The sequence below is a fragment of the Xenia sp. Carnegie-2017 genome, unplaced genomic scaffold (genome assembly GCF_021976095.1).
Source record: "Xenia sp. Carnegie-2017 unplaced genomic scaffold, XeniaSp_v1 HiC_scaffold_21, whole genome shotgun sequence".
Lineage (NCBI taxonomy): Eukaryota > Metazoa > Cnidaria > Anthozoa > Malacalcyonacea > Xeniidae > Xenia > Xenia sp. Carnegie-2017.
Window position 1 is genome coordinate 8898822 of NW_025813484.1, and position 15983 is coordinate 8914804.

At 34.8% G+C, this 15983-nt stretch overlaps 4 protein-coding genes and 1 non-coding gene across 7 annotated transcripts; 1 reads left to right on the plus strand and 4 right to left on the minus strand.

The window, feature by feature from the left end:
- The first annotated feature begins 1913 nt into the window (after positions 1 to 1913).
- Positions 1914 to 4045, plus strand: LOC124444708 (Golgi-associated plant pathogenesis-related protein 1-like). The gene is made up of 6 exons (XM_046995345.1): positions 1914 to 2113; positions 2234 to 2421; positions 2724 to 2787; positions 2901 to 2974; positions 3127 to 3369; positions 3667 to 4045. Exons 3-6 carry the CDS (start codon positions 2745 to 2747, stop codon positions 3964 to 3966), a joined length of 660 nt encoding a protein of 219 aa, XP_046851301.1. The 5' UTR covers positions 1914 to 2113; positions 2234 to 2421; positions 2724 to 2744; the 3' UTR covers positions 3967 to 4045.
- A 1058-nt stretch (positions 4046 to 5103) lies between these two features.
- Trnam-cau lies at positions 5104 to 5175 on the minus strand. The gene has a single exon. It is a non-coding gene; the product is annotated as a tRNA-Met (tRNA).
- Positions 5176 to 5407: 232 nt separating this feature from the next.
- Positions 5408 to 8802, minus strand: LOC124444056 (serine/threonine-protein phosphatase 2A 55 kDa regulatory subunit B delta isoform-like). Its single transcript, XM_046994624.1, is given in 9 exon segments — positions 5408 to 5798; positions 6583 to 6844; positions 6949 to 7059; positions 7062 to 7112; positions 7365 to 7655; positions 7732 to 7894; positions 8047 to 8144; positions 8411 to 8476; positions 8575 to 8802. Coding segments are annotated over 9 exon segments (1338 nt in total). The 5' UTR covers positions 8585 to 8802; the 3' UTR covers positions 5408 to 5512.
- A 448-nt stretch (positions 8803 to 9250) lies between these two features.
- Positions 9251 to 10471, minus strand: LOC124444057 (60S ribosomal protein L26-like). 3 transcript variants are annotated; one of them, XM_046994625.1, is made up of 3 exons: positions 10234 to 10471; positions 9413 to 9673; positions 9251 to 9319 (listed from the first exon to the last, which is right to left on the minus strand). In XM_046994625.1, the coding sequence occupies exons 1-2, from the start codon at positions 10421 to 10423 to the stop codon at positions 9423 to 9425; spliced, it is 441 nt and encodes a 146-aa protein (XP_046850581.1). In that variant the 5' UTR covers positions 10424 to 10471; the 3' UTR covers positions 9251 to 9319; positions 9413 to 9422. The 3 variants fall into 3 exon arrangements, with proteins under 3 accessions (XP_046850581.1, XP_046850583.1, XP_046850582.1); XM_046994627.1 differs by having other exon boundaries at positions 9408 to 9673; XM_046994626.1 differs by having other exon boundaries at positions 9391 to 9673.
- Positions 10472 to 10562: 91 nt separating this feature from the next.
- LOC124443842 (protein DD3-3-like) lies at positions 10563 to 15590 on the minus strand. Its single transcript, XM_046994380.1, has 10 exons — positions 15308 to 15590; positions 14815 to 14892; positions 14412 to 14610; positions 13772 to 13924; positions 13007 to 13219; positions 12140 to 12533; positions 11997 to 12059; positions 11590 to 11888; positions 11453 to 11524; positions 10563 to 11231 (listed from the first exon to the last, which is right to left on the minus strand). The coding sequence occupies exons 2-10, from the start codon at positions 14815 to 14817 to the stop codon at positions 10855 to 10857; spliced, it is 1773 nt and encodes a 590-aa protein (XP_046850336.1). The 5' UTR covers positions 14818 to 14892; positions 15308 to 15590; the 3' UTR covers positions 10563 to 10854.
- Between the last annotated feature and the right edge of the window lie 393 nt (positions 15591 to 15983).

The following is a 15983-nucleotide window of genomic DNA, read 5'->3' on the forward strand; positions in this document are numbered from 1 at the left end:
CAGGCTTTGCCCAAACAGTTTTGCCTCACTGTTCCAGTATAAAATCCATCTGCTGAAAGCTTCTCAATCAGCTTGATAGAGGTGAAAAGTTGTCAGCATATATTTTATACTGAGCATATTTTTCTAGAGTTTCGCACAATTTCAAAACAGCTGAGCCACCAACACCATATTCACTCTTTTTTCTCCCCTCAACTCTTCCTTGGTAGACTTCAAAGTCATGTAGCAAGCCACTCGGTGAGCACCTACACCAAACCTTGAATCCCCAGGGATGGGGTTTGCCTTTTACATACTGACGAATGTTGCCAAACTTACCTTTGTATGGAATCATCATTTCATCAATTGACTGATGCTGAATTGGAATGACTTGAAGGCATTGCATGCGAAACATTTCCAAGAATGGTTGAACTTTCCAAAGCTTGTTTTTCTTCTTGTCATCAGTAACAATTTCATTATCCACAAAATGAATTGTACCCAAAAGCAGCTTGAACCTGTTCCTGCTCATAATATCAGCAACTGCTGGGTATCTAGTTCCATTTTCCCAATACATTTTGTAAGATGGCATTTCAGCAAGACCCATTTTGAAATACATACCTAATAACTGCTCCATTTCTTTCAAAGATGCATTGGCACATCTTCCATGTTTCAGTGTGCTATATCGGTTGGTATGCTCCACAATATGCTCTAACATTTTGTCAGTAACGAATCGCTTGAAATACTGTAATGGCGTTTCAGACAAACCAATAGGATCTGTGGCGTCACAGTTTTCCTTGAAATTTGTCACTCTGTGGCTTGAATGTTTTCTTTTTCCATATATACTGGACACTGCGATTCTTGTTGTTGACTAATCTGGCAGTCAAGGGTATGTCCTCAGCACTATTATAAACCTCGGGATCTTCACCATTGCAATTGCAACCATCATCTTCGTTGCCACTCAATACTGGTTCATTCTGAAAACCAGCCTCAGCCAAGCTCCATGATTTGTCCCCACAAGACATACTGTCATCTTCAGACCAATCAGTATAACCACCCTCACTGAAATCGCTTTTGTCACCATCAAGAATTGCGAGAACATCGTTGGTTGTGTAATCATTGTTCTTTGTGGACATGATTGACTAATACAATGAAGAGGAAAAGATTTAAACACTGAAAATTTACGAAATGAATTCATATATACAAATAAGAAATTTGTATTTAACAAACAATTCGACAAAACGTCTACAATATAGTTCATACGCTCAATATAAACTGCTTATATATCAACAAGGCAATAAGAGGCTCACCTGACGTAAAAGCCCAGTGGGTCATATATGACCCGTATATTTCAAATTGAATTTATTTCATGAAGAAAGCAACAATACTGCACAAAAAACTACTGAAAGATAAAGGAAGAGCTAAATATTTATCAGTGTGCAGTGATTTTCTCACAAAGTCCCTATAAAAGCATGATGGAGCCTTGAAATTCACCAACAAACATCAACACACTCATGGGCAAAGGACGCCATCTTTGTGAAAATATTCTGCTGACATAGCATATGCAATAGCTACCAGACCTCCACGAATAAGGGGTCATATATGGGACTTTGGCCCAATAGGGTCAATATTTATTGTGTGTAAACGCATAGGTTCAAATCGGCCCATGAAAATCGTGGGGTCATATATGACCCCTTGGGCCCTCCAGTGTTAATGTTAAAAATCCAAGAATAAGAAGAACAAAAGAAAAAGAAAAAGACTTGTATTAAACTCAAGAACACTGTCGAAAAAGTACAAATCAAAGATGAGATACAGTCTTCTTGAACAAATTGATGGACACAAAAACATGCTTGTGATCCATGAACGATATCTTAATATGAGCCCCCCTCCCCCTCATTTAGCTGAATTAAAGATGAGAATGTCATTTCTTATGAATTAACCACAATTTTTACATCAACAGCTGCATTTCAGGCCAAAGGAAACGGATGGGAAATGCTAATGAATCAATTTTTCCATACAGTCTATTGAGAACTCCACTGTGCAATGCATTGATAAATTTTCTACGTCGACAATAAAAAAACAGACATAGCAATTGTGACGACAAGAAAAGCATAAAACAAATCGAACGTGTGTAAAAGTGAAGGTTGAAAATTAATTTTATAAATTGTAAACATTTGAAGTGGTTAATGTTAATAAATTTTTTCTCTCCATCCATTGAAAAACATTTTAATATACTTCTCCTTTTGTTTTCATACACACAAAGAACCTTCACATCAAATGTCAAGTACCATATCATCGAGCAAAACAGATATTTGTTTTCCTGTCGTTGAACAAACGCGAAACTACGCAACCTGTCACAAGACTTCCGGAATTTATCTACTCAGCGATATTTTTGACAACAGACAGCTGGTTCACCAAGTACAAAACAGCTAAAACCTTTGGAAGTGTCATGTGAGTAAATTATGTTTTTTCGACAAAAGTTTTCTTTCAACTTCTTTATCCTAAGAGTCCCTATTTTGAGCGTTTGAAGCATTTGTGACTTAAATTAGATGTCTATAAATTCGAATAGCAATTAAGCTGTTGTCTTCTGTTTAGAAATAGGATATGAATTATGAATAGAACAGTCTTGGATATGAATAGAACAGAATAGGATATGAATAGAACCTTGCAAATTCATCTACTTTGATCAATGTTACAAGTTAAATAACTTTGAAATGATGATAAAGTTTTGCAACCAAGTATTTTATTTCTAGTTTCAAACATTTACAAAGAAAATGAATCTTTACAGCGCTATTTTTTATCTCTGCATCATTGCAGGTAAATATTCTGTCAAGATCTTTGGCTTTATGAGTTAAATGCAAGTTCGTCGTGCACAAACGTTTTATCAAAATAGAATATTTTATATTTGTTCATTTTATAATTTATCATAGCCGTTAGAGCAGATCATCCGTTGAATAAAGATGAATGTCTTGAGTGGCATAACAAGTACAGAAAATTACACCAAGTAATAAAAAGAACCTGTTTGTCAGTTTTTCATAAATCGTACTGTCCTCAGTGGAAAGAATACAAATTATTCTTTCATTGAAATTACCCATCGTCGGCCATGAATAAACTGAATCACCTCCAAAAATATGTTGTTGTTTTTTTTCTTGTCAGGCACCGAATCTTCAGTGGTCAACAAGTCTTGAAAACGATGCTCAAAAATGGGCCAACCATCTCGCTAGACAAAATAAACTTGAACATGACCCCGAGAATAGAAACCAGGGTGAAAATCTTTATGCAAGTTCAGGTGACGCTGTCAATTCCTGTGAACGTGCTACTACAGCATTTTACAACGAAGTGAATGACTACGACTATAAAAATCCAGGATTTAGTAAAGCCACAGGTCATTTTACACAGGTTTGTCAAAGATGTTAGATATCTGCATGAAATTTAATTTGGATTGGAGACTTCATTATACAGGAATCCAAAATCAATGGCCTAAATCATTCGATTCTAAACTATAATCACAATTCCGTTTAAACGTCTACAGTCTACCAGTTGTCTGTTTTTTGCAAATATTTAAAACAGAGTTTCGCTCTAAGCATTATACAATACGGAAGTTAAGTGAACTTTTCTGATGTGTGCAGCTCATTAACATTGGAAATGAGTAGAAGTTTAGAAAATTATGAGTTCGTAGTTTTTTATATTCTTCAGGTCGTTTGGGTGAATTCAAAACAACTTGGTGTAGGAAAGGCACATACAGCTAGAGGAGGTACTATACTTGTTTTTCGTTACTATCCACCTGGAAATTATCGTGGACAATTTAGAGAGAATGTGAAGCCAGTCAAGCCATCACGACGTACAGGATCACCACGATCTACAGGATCACCACGATCTACAGGATCACCACGATCTACAGGATCACCACAACCTACAGGATCCGCAAAAAACTGTCTTGTTTCTCGCATGATTATTGCTGGACTTTTGTTGCTAATACTACTTACAACACTTTGAATAAAGAATTCCAAATTGTCGAAAATTTTTGTAATAATTGTCAATGAAGTTCGAGAGAATTCAAATGTGTTGGTTTATAGAAACATTACTGAACTCATTCAAAAGTTACCAACAAAATGACAAATTAAACTTGCGTGAAAAACACTAAATATCTATAAATATATTAGTTGATTGCCGGTCAGTCTTTTGCACATGTCTGTCTATGCAAAAGCGCATACTCTGTGCTATGGTATATTGTTGTAGAAAATCATGAGTAACCGAGAATGATTATCATTTTTAGGATTATTATTTGACAGTTTACGATTGCTTTGCCATGGTTGCCTAAATTTTTACTACAACACCACAATACAGTAAGGTTGAAAATATATTAAAGTTTCTAAAATCTTGAATCAAAGCAACTTGTAGTAGGCACATTGAGCTAGAGGAGGTACTACATTTTGCATCGGGAAAATATCTTGGACAATATAGAGCTAATGTGAAGCCACCGCAACCTTCAAAATCTGCAAAAAAGTCTTGAATTTGACGTGATTAATGTTGAACTTGCGTTTTTCGTATTGTCAACAACAATTTAATTAACGAAATGCGTCATGTATTTTGTAAATTTTGTAATTTCATTCAATTGCAGATCACAACGAGTTCAGATCTGTTCGTTCATAGAAAGATTCTCTATTCATTAAACAGGAAACAAAACAGCCCTCCTCCAATTTATTAAAAAATTAATGATTAAACTGCGTAAAAATATATTACTTGAATCGTCATGGAATGAATCATAATGTTTAAGAGCAAAGCATTTTTAACATTCAACTCACCAAGTATTCGCACAAAATGACTATTTCTTCTTTCTACATCATAGAGTCTCAGTTTTATTTTGAAATATTTCTTCGTTTTAACTTCGTTGTTTTTCGTAATTTTGTTATGAAATTTTATACATTATTCATATCGAATCATACGTCATTCACACGACCCGAGAACCTGGGGCGAGTCAGGCGGTGAGTAATTCTTCCATCTCTCTTAGATTTTTACTCATACAAAAATATTTTTTAGTTCAGACTTCGAAAAGAAGCAGGTAGATAACCAAAGACTGGAAAGAATGCTCTGAAACATTAAAATCATACAATATCTATAAAAGAAAAATTTTAGCAGAGAGTGGTTTCGATCCACCGACCTCTGGGTTATGGGCCCAGCACGCTTCCACTGCGCCACTCTGCTTCATTGAATTGTGAACTAAATTATTTTATTTAAATCGCGTGTTGCACAAATAAGCTGATTTTCAGTATGGTTCAGTATGGTCCTATACATTGGTGCTAGGGTATGGTCATGTTTATAGGTAAACATCATGGTACACATGCTAGGTACATCCTTTGTAAACTAATGGCCTTGTTTCCATAGATCTGTGACAAATCCAAATACTTTCACCATGAAGACATTTACAACTCAAGTGTTACAACAAAACCAAAACTATATTGGTTTATTTAGGGTGCTAAATTCTGCACCAGAAAAATGATCTAGATTGTATGATTTCAATAGTCACATTTATAACAATAGGTCAATGTTGTTTTGGTCGACCTTGAAAAAGATACAAGTTATTTGTTGCTGCAACTGCAGTAATGTTGTCCAGAGGATGCCAAGCTGTGTGTAAAATTTTTTTGTTAAAGTCTAAACATTCTAAAGTAATTTCATCTTTCTTTCGTTTTCCTGATGTAGCAACTTTTTTCAATTCCAAAGCTTGCTTTGGTTTTGCACCTTCTCTTGATGCTTCAAAGCACATATCTTCTTTTGTTTCACGATTAAATACATGAAAGAAGTTGTTGTAGGAGCCTGTCATAATGGATCTACAAAGAATGAAGAATTGGTAACATGATCACATACAATACAGAGTGTTTTTTTATTATATTCATATTAAATGGTCACATGACTATATACACGAAAGTGATCACATGATCATATAAATAAAAGTTGACACATGTAGTGTGCGAATTAACGGTGTGCAATTTGCACGTCATTTTAGCTAAAATGAAAACAATTGCACATTACTTTTTCAAATGATGTACAAAAATCAGCAGTTCTAACGAAAAACACTGTTGTAAATCATATGAATTTGTTCACTTTAAAAATATTAATTTAGCAATTAGGGCTGTATAATAATTAACTTAATATCGATTTGATTATGCCTCTAAAGAAACACTTTTGTCAAAAAAATTGCACATCGTTTTTTCTGAACTAATTCGCACACTGGACACATGATTACATACAACAAAGTGGTTAAATAATCAAATACATTAAAAGTGGTCACATGATCACCTACACTACAGTGGTCATGTGATCTCATGAAACAAAGTGGTCACATGACTAGATATACTACACACAACGTGCATTAAAATACATATGTTGCAATGTTAAATTGATCAACATGCAAAGAGTGCAAGGTTTATTTGTTTGATAAGGTGCCAAATTCAGACATAACAAATTTACTGTTTGATAAACCAAAGGAACTCCAACTACCTATTTCCACTAAAGGTTTACGTAAACCTTACACACTGATCAATTCACATGCCATCAGTCTGCTTTTTTTTATAAACTGAAATGTAAACCACTATATGCATTATATATACTTACTTGTCATTTCCACTCCATGAACATTCAAATTTGTCAAAAATGCAATCATTTTCATAAAGTGAACACAATTTAGTCTTGAGATAATCATGAACATTAAAAACATCAACGGGTGTCTTCTCCATATTGAGATCCCAAACTTTGACAGTGAGATAATCACGAGTCAGCATGTATCTTCCACTGTGACAAAATCTTACATCAGATATAGATGATATTATTTCAGAGAAAAATGATTTGCTTGCAGGATCTTCTGGTTGTTCAAACACTACAATAATAAAATAAGCAAATCAGTCAAAAGCAAACAAAACATAACAAATATAAAAAGGATCATTCCTTTTTCATTATAGAAGTGACAAATCATTAACCTACATTTTGAATGTCGATCACAGAGTGCTGCTGTTCTCATATCACATAGACGAACAGTACCCTTGCTGCTACTATAGGCAAAAATATTACATTCTAGGGGATGGAACTCAGCCTGGTTATCACCTCTGTGAGTTCCTCCATATTTGCAGGTTTGATATCAACAATATCTGAAAGAAAATGGTTAAGGAGTATTTTGCTGTGAAGAACATCAACTAACATGCTTGATCTTAATCTAAACAAGATGGACTATCAACAATAAGCTTGATCTTAATACAAGGGAGAAGGACTATCAACAGTATGTTTGATCTTAATCCACGCGAGATGGACTATCAAAAACATAGTAGGCCTTAAACCAAGTGAGAGTGTTATCAACAAAATGCTTGATCTCAATCCAAGTTAAGGTTATGGTGAAAGGATACTAAAACTTTGATTGGTAATTCCATAATGCCACAAATTAATTCTAAGATCATCGGCGGACAGATAAGTTTCATCGTCACTATTTATAGATATTGAGTTAATGTGGTAGGTGTGAGCGTTAGCAAATATCTTTCTTGGACTTGCTTCAACAGTCAACTCTGAAGGCCTCAAAACTGGCACCTTCAACTCTGTTAGTTTTGGTGATGATATTCCCATGCCTCGCTCATCACAAAGATTAAATCCTTCTGCTCTAGTACATCGTTCAGAAATTTTCCAAAGTTTGACAGTTTTGTCTGAAAATAGAATGGGAGGCATTTCATACAAAAAATAACAAGGATAAACAATACATGAAAAATCTAAGTGTCATACCATTCGTTGAAAGAAGAAAATGGGCTTGATTTTTTCGACGAAGCCATTTAATTTGATTAATCTTCTCCTCAATTTCCAGGCTTTTTAAATAGTCAAATTCTGGTTCATGGCTTTGAAAAGTGCTGTAGACTGTGTATTCACCATACCTAGGTGAACCCTTTGGCTATAATAAATTCAAACTGAATAAGTTTGGTGCTGGTATAATAACAAAGAAAAGACAATCTAAGATAAAATGTCAAGATATCTAACAGTAACGAAAGCTAAACTCACTCAACAAACGTGACTAACACTAATGATAAAATTATTTATACTAACTGCATTCTCTCTTTGAAAAATCACAATTCTTCCACCTTTGTCTCCAGTTGCTAACAACTCACCATCGTGATTAAACTCGACAGTTGAAATGATGTCAGCTGTCAGTAAAAATATCGATAATATAACACTTTGTACATTTGGTAAAGGACGAACAAGTTTTGATATGAATGGCGAAAAAACTATCGTCAGTTCGTATTTTTCACTTTTTTATGCGAACAACGAAATCTTCCTTATGTACGCTAAGACAAAATCTTGACATTTAAATATAGTTTTAGAGTTTTCTGTTGGCCTTTTCTCTTTTGGTAAGATTTGTTAGCAGTCATATTGTCATATTGTACAAGTTGCAACAGGTAGTAGAGTATACCTTCGGTAACTTCTTCTTCTACGGTTCCTTTGACTTGAGAGAAACACCATTCCACATCACTGTTGCCTTAACAAGGTACAAAACGAAATGAAACCCAACAGTATTTCAAAAAATATCTTTTGAAGTGGAAAGAGTAGTAATTTTCTTTACATTAAGACACCTACCATCAGCCATTGAGCCAACCTCCTTCCAACATTCATAAAAATTATTAGCTAAATGAGTGCTAAATAATGTTAATATAAGCAATAGCCCAAAAACTACTTCAATAAACACAAAATGGACAAGGATTGCGAGGGATTTCAATCGCCGCCATATCTGTATATGTTTTTGAATTTCAAAATGGATCCCCGGGCTGCCGAAGTTTGAAAACCAGCCTTTCCTGGTTTGACCATATATGGACATTGTCACTCTTTCAACAATTGACAAGTTTTATGATTTTCATTTTCTGAACATGAACAATATTAAAGGAATGTAAAGAGTACTACTCTGACCAGAAAGTTCCATAATGCATCAAAGAAGGGAAATGTCTACTTTCATGCAAATGACAATTGAGTACGAAGAGTTTCTTGTCTATAAAGGATTTTTGTGGGTTTCTAAGTGGCTATCATGAAGCAATGCTTGTTCTTTAAAAAAAACAGCATTGAAAAGCGTTTAATTACTGTCAACCAAAATTTATATGCAGATATGAAGTCATACATGGGAAGTTTTGGGAGTTTTGAACAACAAGAACTAGTCATTCACAGTTGAAAAAATAAAGAAAAATGTTTAAAGACATTCCTTGTCTGGTAATTGGAAAGTTTCATATTCATTGAAGACATTAGTAATGAAAGAGAACAAAAACACATTTCACAAAGATTTATTGACTCCATCAACTTGTGACTTTATATATTCATTTTGATGTAATTCTCCCTATAAAAAAACATTGAAAACAGATTTAGAAATCAGATACACCTCAAAAATTAATCATGATTAAGTTACACCTGTAAAGAAGTACAACCTTACATTGGTGAGCTTAATCGGAAGTTGCCATGGCAACATCTTCCTCTGTGTGCTTCCCTTTTCCTTTTTCTGTCAATCTCTTTCTATCTTTCCTTTCCAAGATGGCTCGTCGATCCTTATCCAACTTTAATTTGACAATCTCTACTTTACTAGGATGGATGCCTACGCTAACCGTTGCACCATTAGCTTTGTCACGTTGAATTCTTTCAATGTGGATAACCCACTTTTTACGATAAGTCTGAATGACCTTTCCAACCTGTTGACCTGGGAGTATATAGTAAGCATTTATAAAACGACCATAGGATGTCAATTTCAAATTAATTATGAAAATAAATGCGGTGGTGTGGCCAGCCCAAGTATTTAATCTTGCTGTGTAAATACTTTGGGGACTACTGCAGTTTAGCGGACACCTTGGTCACTGACCAAAACCATAACCCTATAATCCTTAGCAAAAACGAGCCCACGCTCCCACACAAGCGCTTTGGTGTCCGCTAAACAGCATTCTAGCCATATTTTGATGCTCATTCACGATAAAAACAATAGAATGAACAATAACGCACTTAAATATACAAAGAAAGAATTAACCAGCAGGTTGGCCAGACAAAATGGAATGTAACTTTCTTCACAACAAACACTTATGTGGTAAAATTGGAGAGTTTTAAAAAAGTACTATTATACTAGATTAATGTACCACACTGTGTATAGCCAGTAATTATTTTTTTTATATATATGGTAACTTTGATAATTATTACATGCACGTTTTAAGCAAAGTTAAGTTCACTGAACCCGTTGAAATGAATTAATAGTGTTAGCTACATAAATACCTTTGTGATGACCACGTGTGACTTGAACTTCGTCATCTTTACGAATGGGTAAAGAGCGAACGTTGTATTTTTGACGAAGTTCTTTGCATAAAGGGGCACTCATTAGCTTTCTTCTAACACTTGAAGGTGCTGTAAAGTGCGCTTTACGGCTTTTTCGCCGAGAAGAACTGACATTTTTGTTATATTTCATTTTTAAGAACCTTTTCAAGATGGAGGTCAAGTAAAAGAGAACTGTCCCACAGTTCTTTGCGAAGAAATTTCTGAATTCGAGCCCATTCCTCGATAATCATGCGCTGAAAATTATTACTACGAATCAATCAAACATTCGGTTTTGGAGGGGTTTGATAATCAATTATTAGGTTTTGGTAATCAATTACATAACTACATTTGCATATGAGTGTATAGCTACAGATAAATTACAATTGTGCCAACAAAATAAAATATGATTGCAAAAGTTAGAATGGAGCTAAATTCATCAGTTATATTTTATTGATAAAATTCATTTTTCGCTTCATGGCTTTTTCGCCGAAAAGAACTGACATTTTTTATATTTCATTTCTAAGAACTTTTTCAAGATGGAGACCAAGTAAAAAGAATGGTTCCATAATCGTGTTGACCAAATCATGTTGATTTTGAAGGCTTTTTCACGACTTTAATCGTCCCTTTTTGACTTCGGTTTGAGAAATTGTTATTCCTTGAACATATATAATGATACACTCCTTGTGAAAATTCCAACATCACGCCTAGGTATGATGCTGCAGCATTATTCAATAAATTATTCAACACAGGAGTCTTACTCTTTGGAGAATTATTACAACTTTTGAGACAAGGATAGTAGCCAGCACTAGCCAAGCTCACGGCAACATCTTGCATATTTTTAGTCTGTGCAGAGCTCGACCAACGTAATATTGCACCACTGAACATGGTAGCGTTCTCAAAAGGTACCGGATAATTGTCATTGGGATCCAGTATTTCCACGATATTATTGCGGTCAGTGCCTGGAAAATACGAAATAAATATTTTCGAATGCAACGAAACAAAATTACAGACAGTAAAATGACAAAAAAGTGCTAAAGTTTGACGTCTGTCTTTTTTAAACCGACAATAACTAGTAAGGTAAGTACGAGCACAAATAATCTTCAAAGTGGAAATATCCAGAAAGCTTTCAACAATCTTTCATTGTGTCGAGAATCAATTTTGTAAATCAACTCTATTTTACCTGCTCTTCCTTCGCCTGCATCACCAGCTTGCCCGTCACCAGCAGGCCTGCCATTGTTATGTGTATTTGAACCTGAGTAAACAGTACAGAATGCTTTAAAGTTCAGCATACGCTACATATTTCTTTTATTTACTTACCAGTCCATTGTATGTGAACAAGTTCACCTTCGGTTATGTTCAATCTGTTAGGAAGAAAATCATACTCAACAGCAGGATAAGTTTGGACAATGTTTCCTCGCTTTCCGCGAACATTTAAATTGTAAATTGTCGCCGTGTCTTCTATTTCACTTGGTCTTGTTTTGAGTTTGAAGACGTGCGTACGATCTTGAAAGACCCGCCCGTATTGTGCTGTATTAATTGCAAGTCTCAGGGGGGTTTGGTCGGCACCAACATCGACCAGTTCATTCTGACGGACAGGAGAAAACACCATCTTTGCTCTAGGGAATGACGTGAAAGATTGATGAAGCAAAATGGTTTTGAAAAGGACATATTGCAAGAGGAATTTTATGTGTTTTTGTATAAAAATTCAAAATGTGCATACGTACAAATTTTGATTGTGACTGCTGTTGGTATAGAACGGATCATAATCATCAGTTGTGATGTTATATCTAAGCGAAAATGAACACAAGAATATCAAGCATTTCTATCAATATAGGTAGGAAAATTCAAAGAAAAGACAACAGCAAACCTCAATCTAAAAACACAACGTTGGTTTTTCTTGCTTGGAAAGTGAGGTAGTACCCACGTATAGTTCAAAGGAACACCATCACGGCCGTTACCAAGGTGATTATCGCGTGACCAAGGGGAAAGTTCACAATGAGGTCTATCCAAAGCAACCAAACATTTTTCCTTTAAAACCTTACCAACCTTGTCGATATCATGGGAACGGTAGGGTATTCCCCAAAAGAGTGGAGCATCTGTTCTATTGGCTGCAATACATGCCGCTTTTGTCAAATGATTGGACTCTTCTAAATAATTACTGAACTCGACCCATTCTCCATTGTTCTCAATGCAAGTCGATTTTTGATTGTACACGGAGAAGTGTTTGTATCCACCGTCGCCATATTTCTGGAGACATTCACCTGAAAAGTTGTTATTCTTTCAAGAAACATGGTCTATCGAACACTATGGACAACTGTATACAACTATACACAACTATGGACAACTACGGACAACTACGGACAACTATGGACAACTGTATACAACTATACACAACTATGGACAACTATACACAACTATGGACAACTACGGACAACTATGCCATGGAAAACTATGAACAACTACACACAACTATTAAACAATTAAGGTTTAAACGCGAGTGTATTATTAGTTGCATGTTTGTAGATGTAGATCGTCCAGGTTAGTAGAGTCCTGAGAAAGAGAGTTGTTGTTGTTGTTGACTGAAGTTTCAACAACCTTAGCGTTAGTTGTATTTAATATCACAGTCTTTCTCAGGACTCCATTCACCTGACGATCTACTTTTATAACAGGTACACGCATCCATAAACATAATACATGTATATACAACTATATACAGCAGTGTACAACTGTATACCTTTAGGTTTAACATTAAAGCTTTCAGATTGGTAATAATCACACATTTTTTCATCATGAGCCAGGACAGCAATGTCTATCCAGTCTGTAGGATGCCAATATGGATAATAATCTCTTTCTTCAGGACATTCATATCCATACCTCGTACCACCTGGATTTTGTCTTGTATACTTACTGGACTGGCCACGTAACCTTTGGTCAGCGGTAAACAGCCCTAAAAGAAGTTTTACTTTTGTTGAAGATAATCTTAGATTAACAACTACGAGTGTGGAAATATAGGCTAAAAGGTCTCCCAGAAACAACTACGAGTGTGGAAATATAGGCTTAAAGGTCTCCCAGAAACAACTACGAGTGTGGAAATATAGGCTTAAAGGTCTCCCAGAAACAACTACGAGTGTGGAAATATAGGCTAAAGGTCTCCCACTACGAGTGTGGAAATATAGGCTTAAAGGTCTCCCAGAAACAACTACGAGTGTGGAAATATAGGCTAAAGGTCTCCCAGAAACAACTACAAGTGTGGAAATATAGGCTAAAGGTCTCCCAGAAACAACTACAAGTGTGGAAATAATCCCAGAAACAACTACGAGTGTGGAAATATAGGCTAAAGGTCCCAGAAACAACTACGAGTGTGGAAATATAGGCTAAAGGTCTCCCAGAAACAACTACGAGTGTGGAAATATAGGCTAAAGGTCTCCCATGAGAGTGGGAAATATATCCGAAAGAAAGGATTGAATAAAGCATGAAAAATATGGATGAAAACACCGACCTTTATTTCTTTGTCTTTTGCTACATTTATCGTACCATTCCCATGATTCATGAATTACTCGTTTTTCACTAACATCATCAATCTTTCTGTTCTGTTTCGCTGTCTTTGTGCTATGTTCCGTCTTTGTATATTTCTGTGTTTGTGTTTCATAACCTAAAAAAATTACCCTTTTTAGCCACGATATTACAAAATTCTCTCAGAAAATCTCAAAGTTTTAGCTTTACTATCCCACGTTTAGTACATGAACGCAATTAAACCAGAAAACAAGAATAAGTTACGCAAGTATTTTTGCTGTGATACAGTACTCATTAAGTTGATAAAATTGCTTAACGTCACATTAAAAATTTTGACGCGGCGCAAATTTAAATTTTATTTATTGTAAAACATAACGTCAAGTCGTACAACATATTTTAGTTGTCATAGACTTTCTGCTTTAAACGAACTTATGCGTGACATGGACATGTCGTTAAACTGTTTATAGTGGTTGAAATATTTTGAATTCTATCTTGTGTACTCCAGAATCTATTTTGATACTCTTGATGTACCATGAACAAAATTTGACAACACTTTCAATCTTTAGTGAAATTACATCTACCGATATCTTTATCATTGAAAATAAATAACACCAATATTTATTTACCATTTTTTATGTTAATGTCAGGTTTAGATTTTTTGACATCTTCCTCGCACATGTATTGTAAAACAAGGTTACAGTTAAGCTTATGCGTATCTTTGTCTTCACTTCCACCACAACCATGTTGATTTGTCCATTCAATTGTAAGAAATGATTTGCCTTTGTTATCCTTCCCTTTATGACTTGGTCCACTTTGAAAATATTCCTTTTAAAACAATACTTCTTAAGCAATAATCTAAATTGAGCAGTTTTCACCCCTTTTCTAAGCATATTTCATTTCCATCCTTTTCCTTTCTGACAACAAATATACATGTACATCATAAATAGATATCTATGCAGACCCCACTCCATAAAAGTTTAGGATTCTGTTATAAAAGCTGACAATTTGTTATTGACAACCAAAGCATACCATATTGTACTGTCCACTTTCATCAGTTGCAGCTTTGTCTGTTTTATCGCCAACATTATATCCACCTCTGTTGTTGTTCTAGTGACAAATAAAAAATTCCACCTTGGCATTGCTGAGGACTTGTGAACCTTCTTTTAATGTAGGAAGAATTAAAATAACTCACACAAAATATTTTGTGGAAGTTTAAACAGTTTGTATTAAACACACCTGTACATATGACAATGTACTAGCGTTTACAACTTTGGTACTAAAATATTCTATGTATTATTCAACTTACATCACAACTTCTTCTAAAGATGAAATTTTCATGGTTCGTTGAAAATAATCCATAAAATCCTATACTTTGCTTAATACTTTAAGTATAAGTACTTTGACAGGTACAATACAATAAGATTAAATTTCATAAACAACGTTTTATATAAATTGTACGTAAATATCAACGTCAAAGTCTCAAAACTTAACTATGGATGTCATACATTTAAATAATGAATACCTGTGAGTCAAACACTCTATTCGCGTTCCTACGATTCGCTGACTTTTCGTTCAAACGATTATTTGATCCTCTTGGCGAGTGAAGATATACATCACCACGAGTATAATTTACTGTCACGATGTACAAAGGAAAAAATATATTTCATTTTTAAAGAATGAAACATCGTTATTCAATAAGCTCGAATTAATTGTAGTCGTCACGTTGAATAAAAGGCAAATAATTCATTTCAAATAGTTTCGAAATGTGAAATAAAGCACGGAAGTAGTTTTTACAGTGCATGTGATAACTGAAAGAGGAAAACGTCCCGACTATACCCCCTTTGAAAGATGTCTTTGAATAAGCTGCACGGGGGGTAATCGTTGTTTACTTAAGCGTCCCAGCCTTAGTCAAAAAGCAAAATAACAATAAAAGGAGAATTTTGTTTTTGGTATTGCTATTGGCAGTATACGACACCACCAACAAAACTCCTAAATACCGAAAGTTTACTAACTATACTCAGTTTAACAATTTAACTGTCATTTAGTACGGGGAGAGGACCAGTGACGTGTTAGCAAGGATGAGGTTGGCAAAGTCAAATAAAGATAAGCTGAGGCCTGAGTGTAAGGTCAGAAAAAGCCATGAAAATTCTCCAAATCATACGAAAAATGAAATTAAAGTATTTTTATCATTATTTAAT

What these genes read in the sequence shown, in the direction of transcription:
- LOC124444708 (XM_046995345.1), top strand. Translation starts at nt 2,745, where the DNA reads ATGAATCTTTACAGCGCTATTTTTTATCTCTGCATCATTGCAG. An exon ending in AGTACAGAAAATTACACCAA is followed by an intron (nt 2,975 to 3,126) that starts GTAATAAAAAGA and finishes TTTTCTTGTCAG; the next exon opens with GCACCGAATCTTCAGTGGTC. An exon ending in CCACAGGTCATTTTACACAG is followed by an intron (nt 3,370 to 3,666) that starts GTTTGTCAAAGA and finishes TATATTCTTCAG; the next exon opens with GTCGTTTGGGTGAATTCAAA.
- LOC124444057 (XM_046994625.1), bottom strand. Translation starts at nt 10,423, where the DNA reads ATGAAATATAACAAAAATGTCAGTTCTTCTCGGCGAAAAAGCCGTAAA. An exon ending in CACACGTGGTCATCACAAAG is followed by an intron (nt 9,674 to 10,233) that starts GTATTTATGTAG and finishes ATATACTCCCAG; the next exon opens with GTCAACAGGTTGGAAAGGTC.
- LOC124443842 (XM_046994380.1), bottom strand. An exon ending in TGACATTAACATAAAAAATG is followed by an intron (nt 13,925 to 14,411) that starts GTAAATAAATAT and finishes TAATTTTTTTAG; the next exon opens with GTTATGAAACACAAACACAG. An exon ending in TGTTCACATACAATGGACTG is followed by an intron (nt 11,525 to 11,589) that starts GTAAGTAAATAA and finishes CTGTTTACTCAG; the next exon opens with GTTCAAATACACATAACAAT.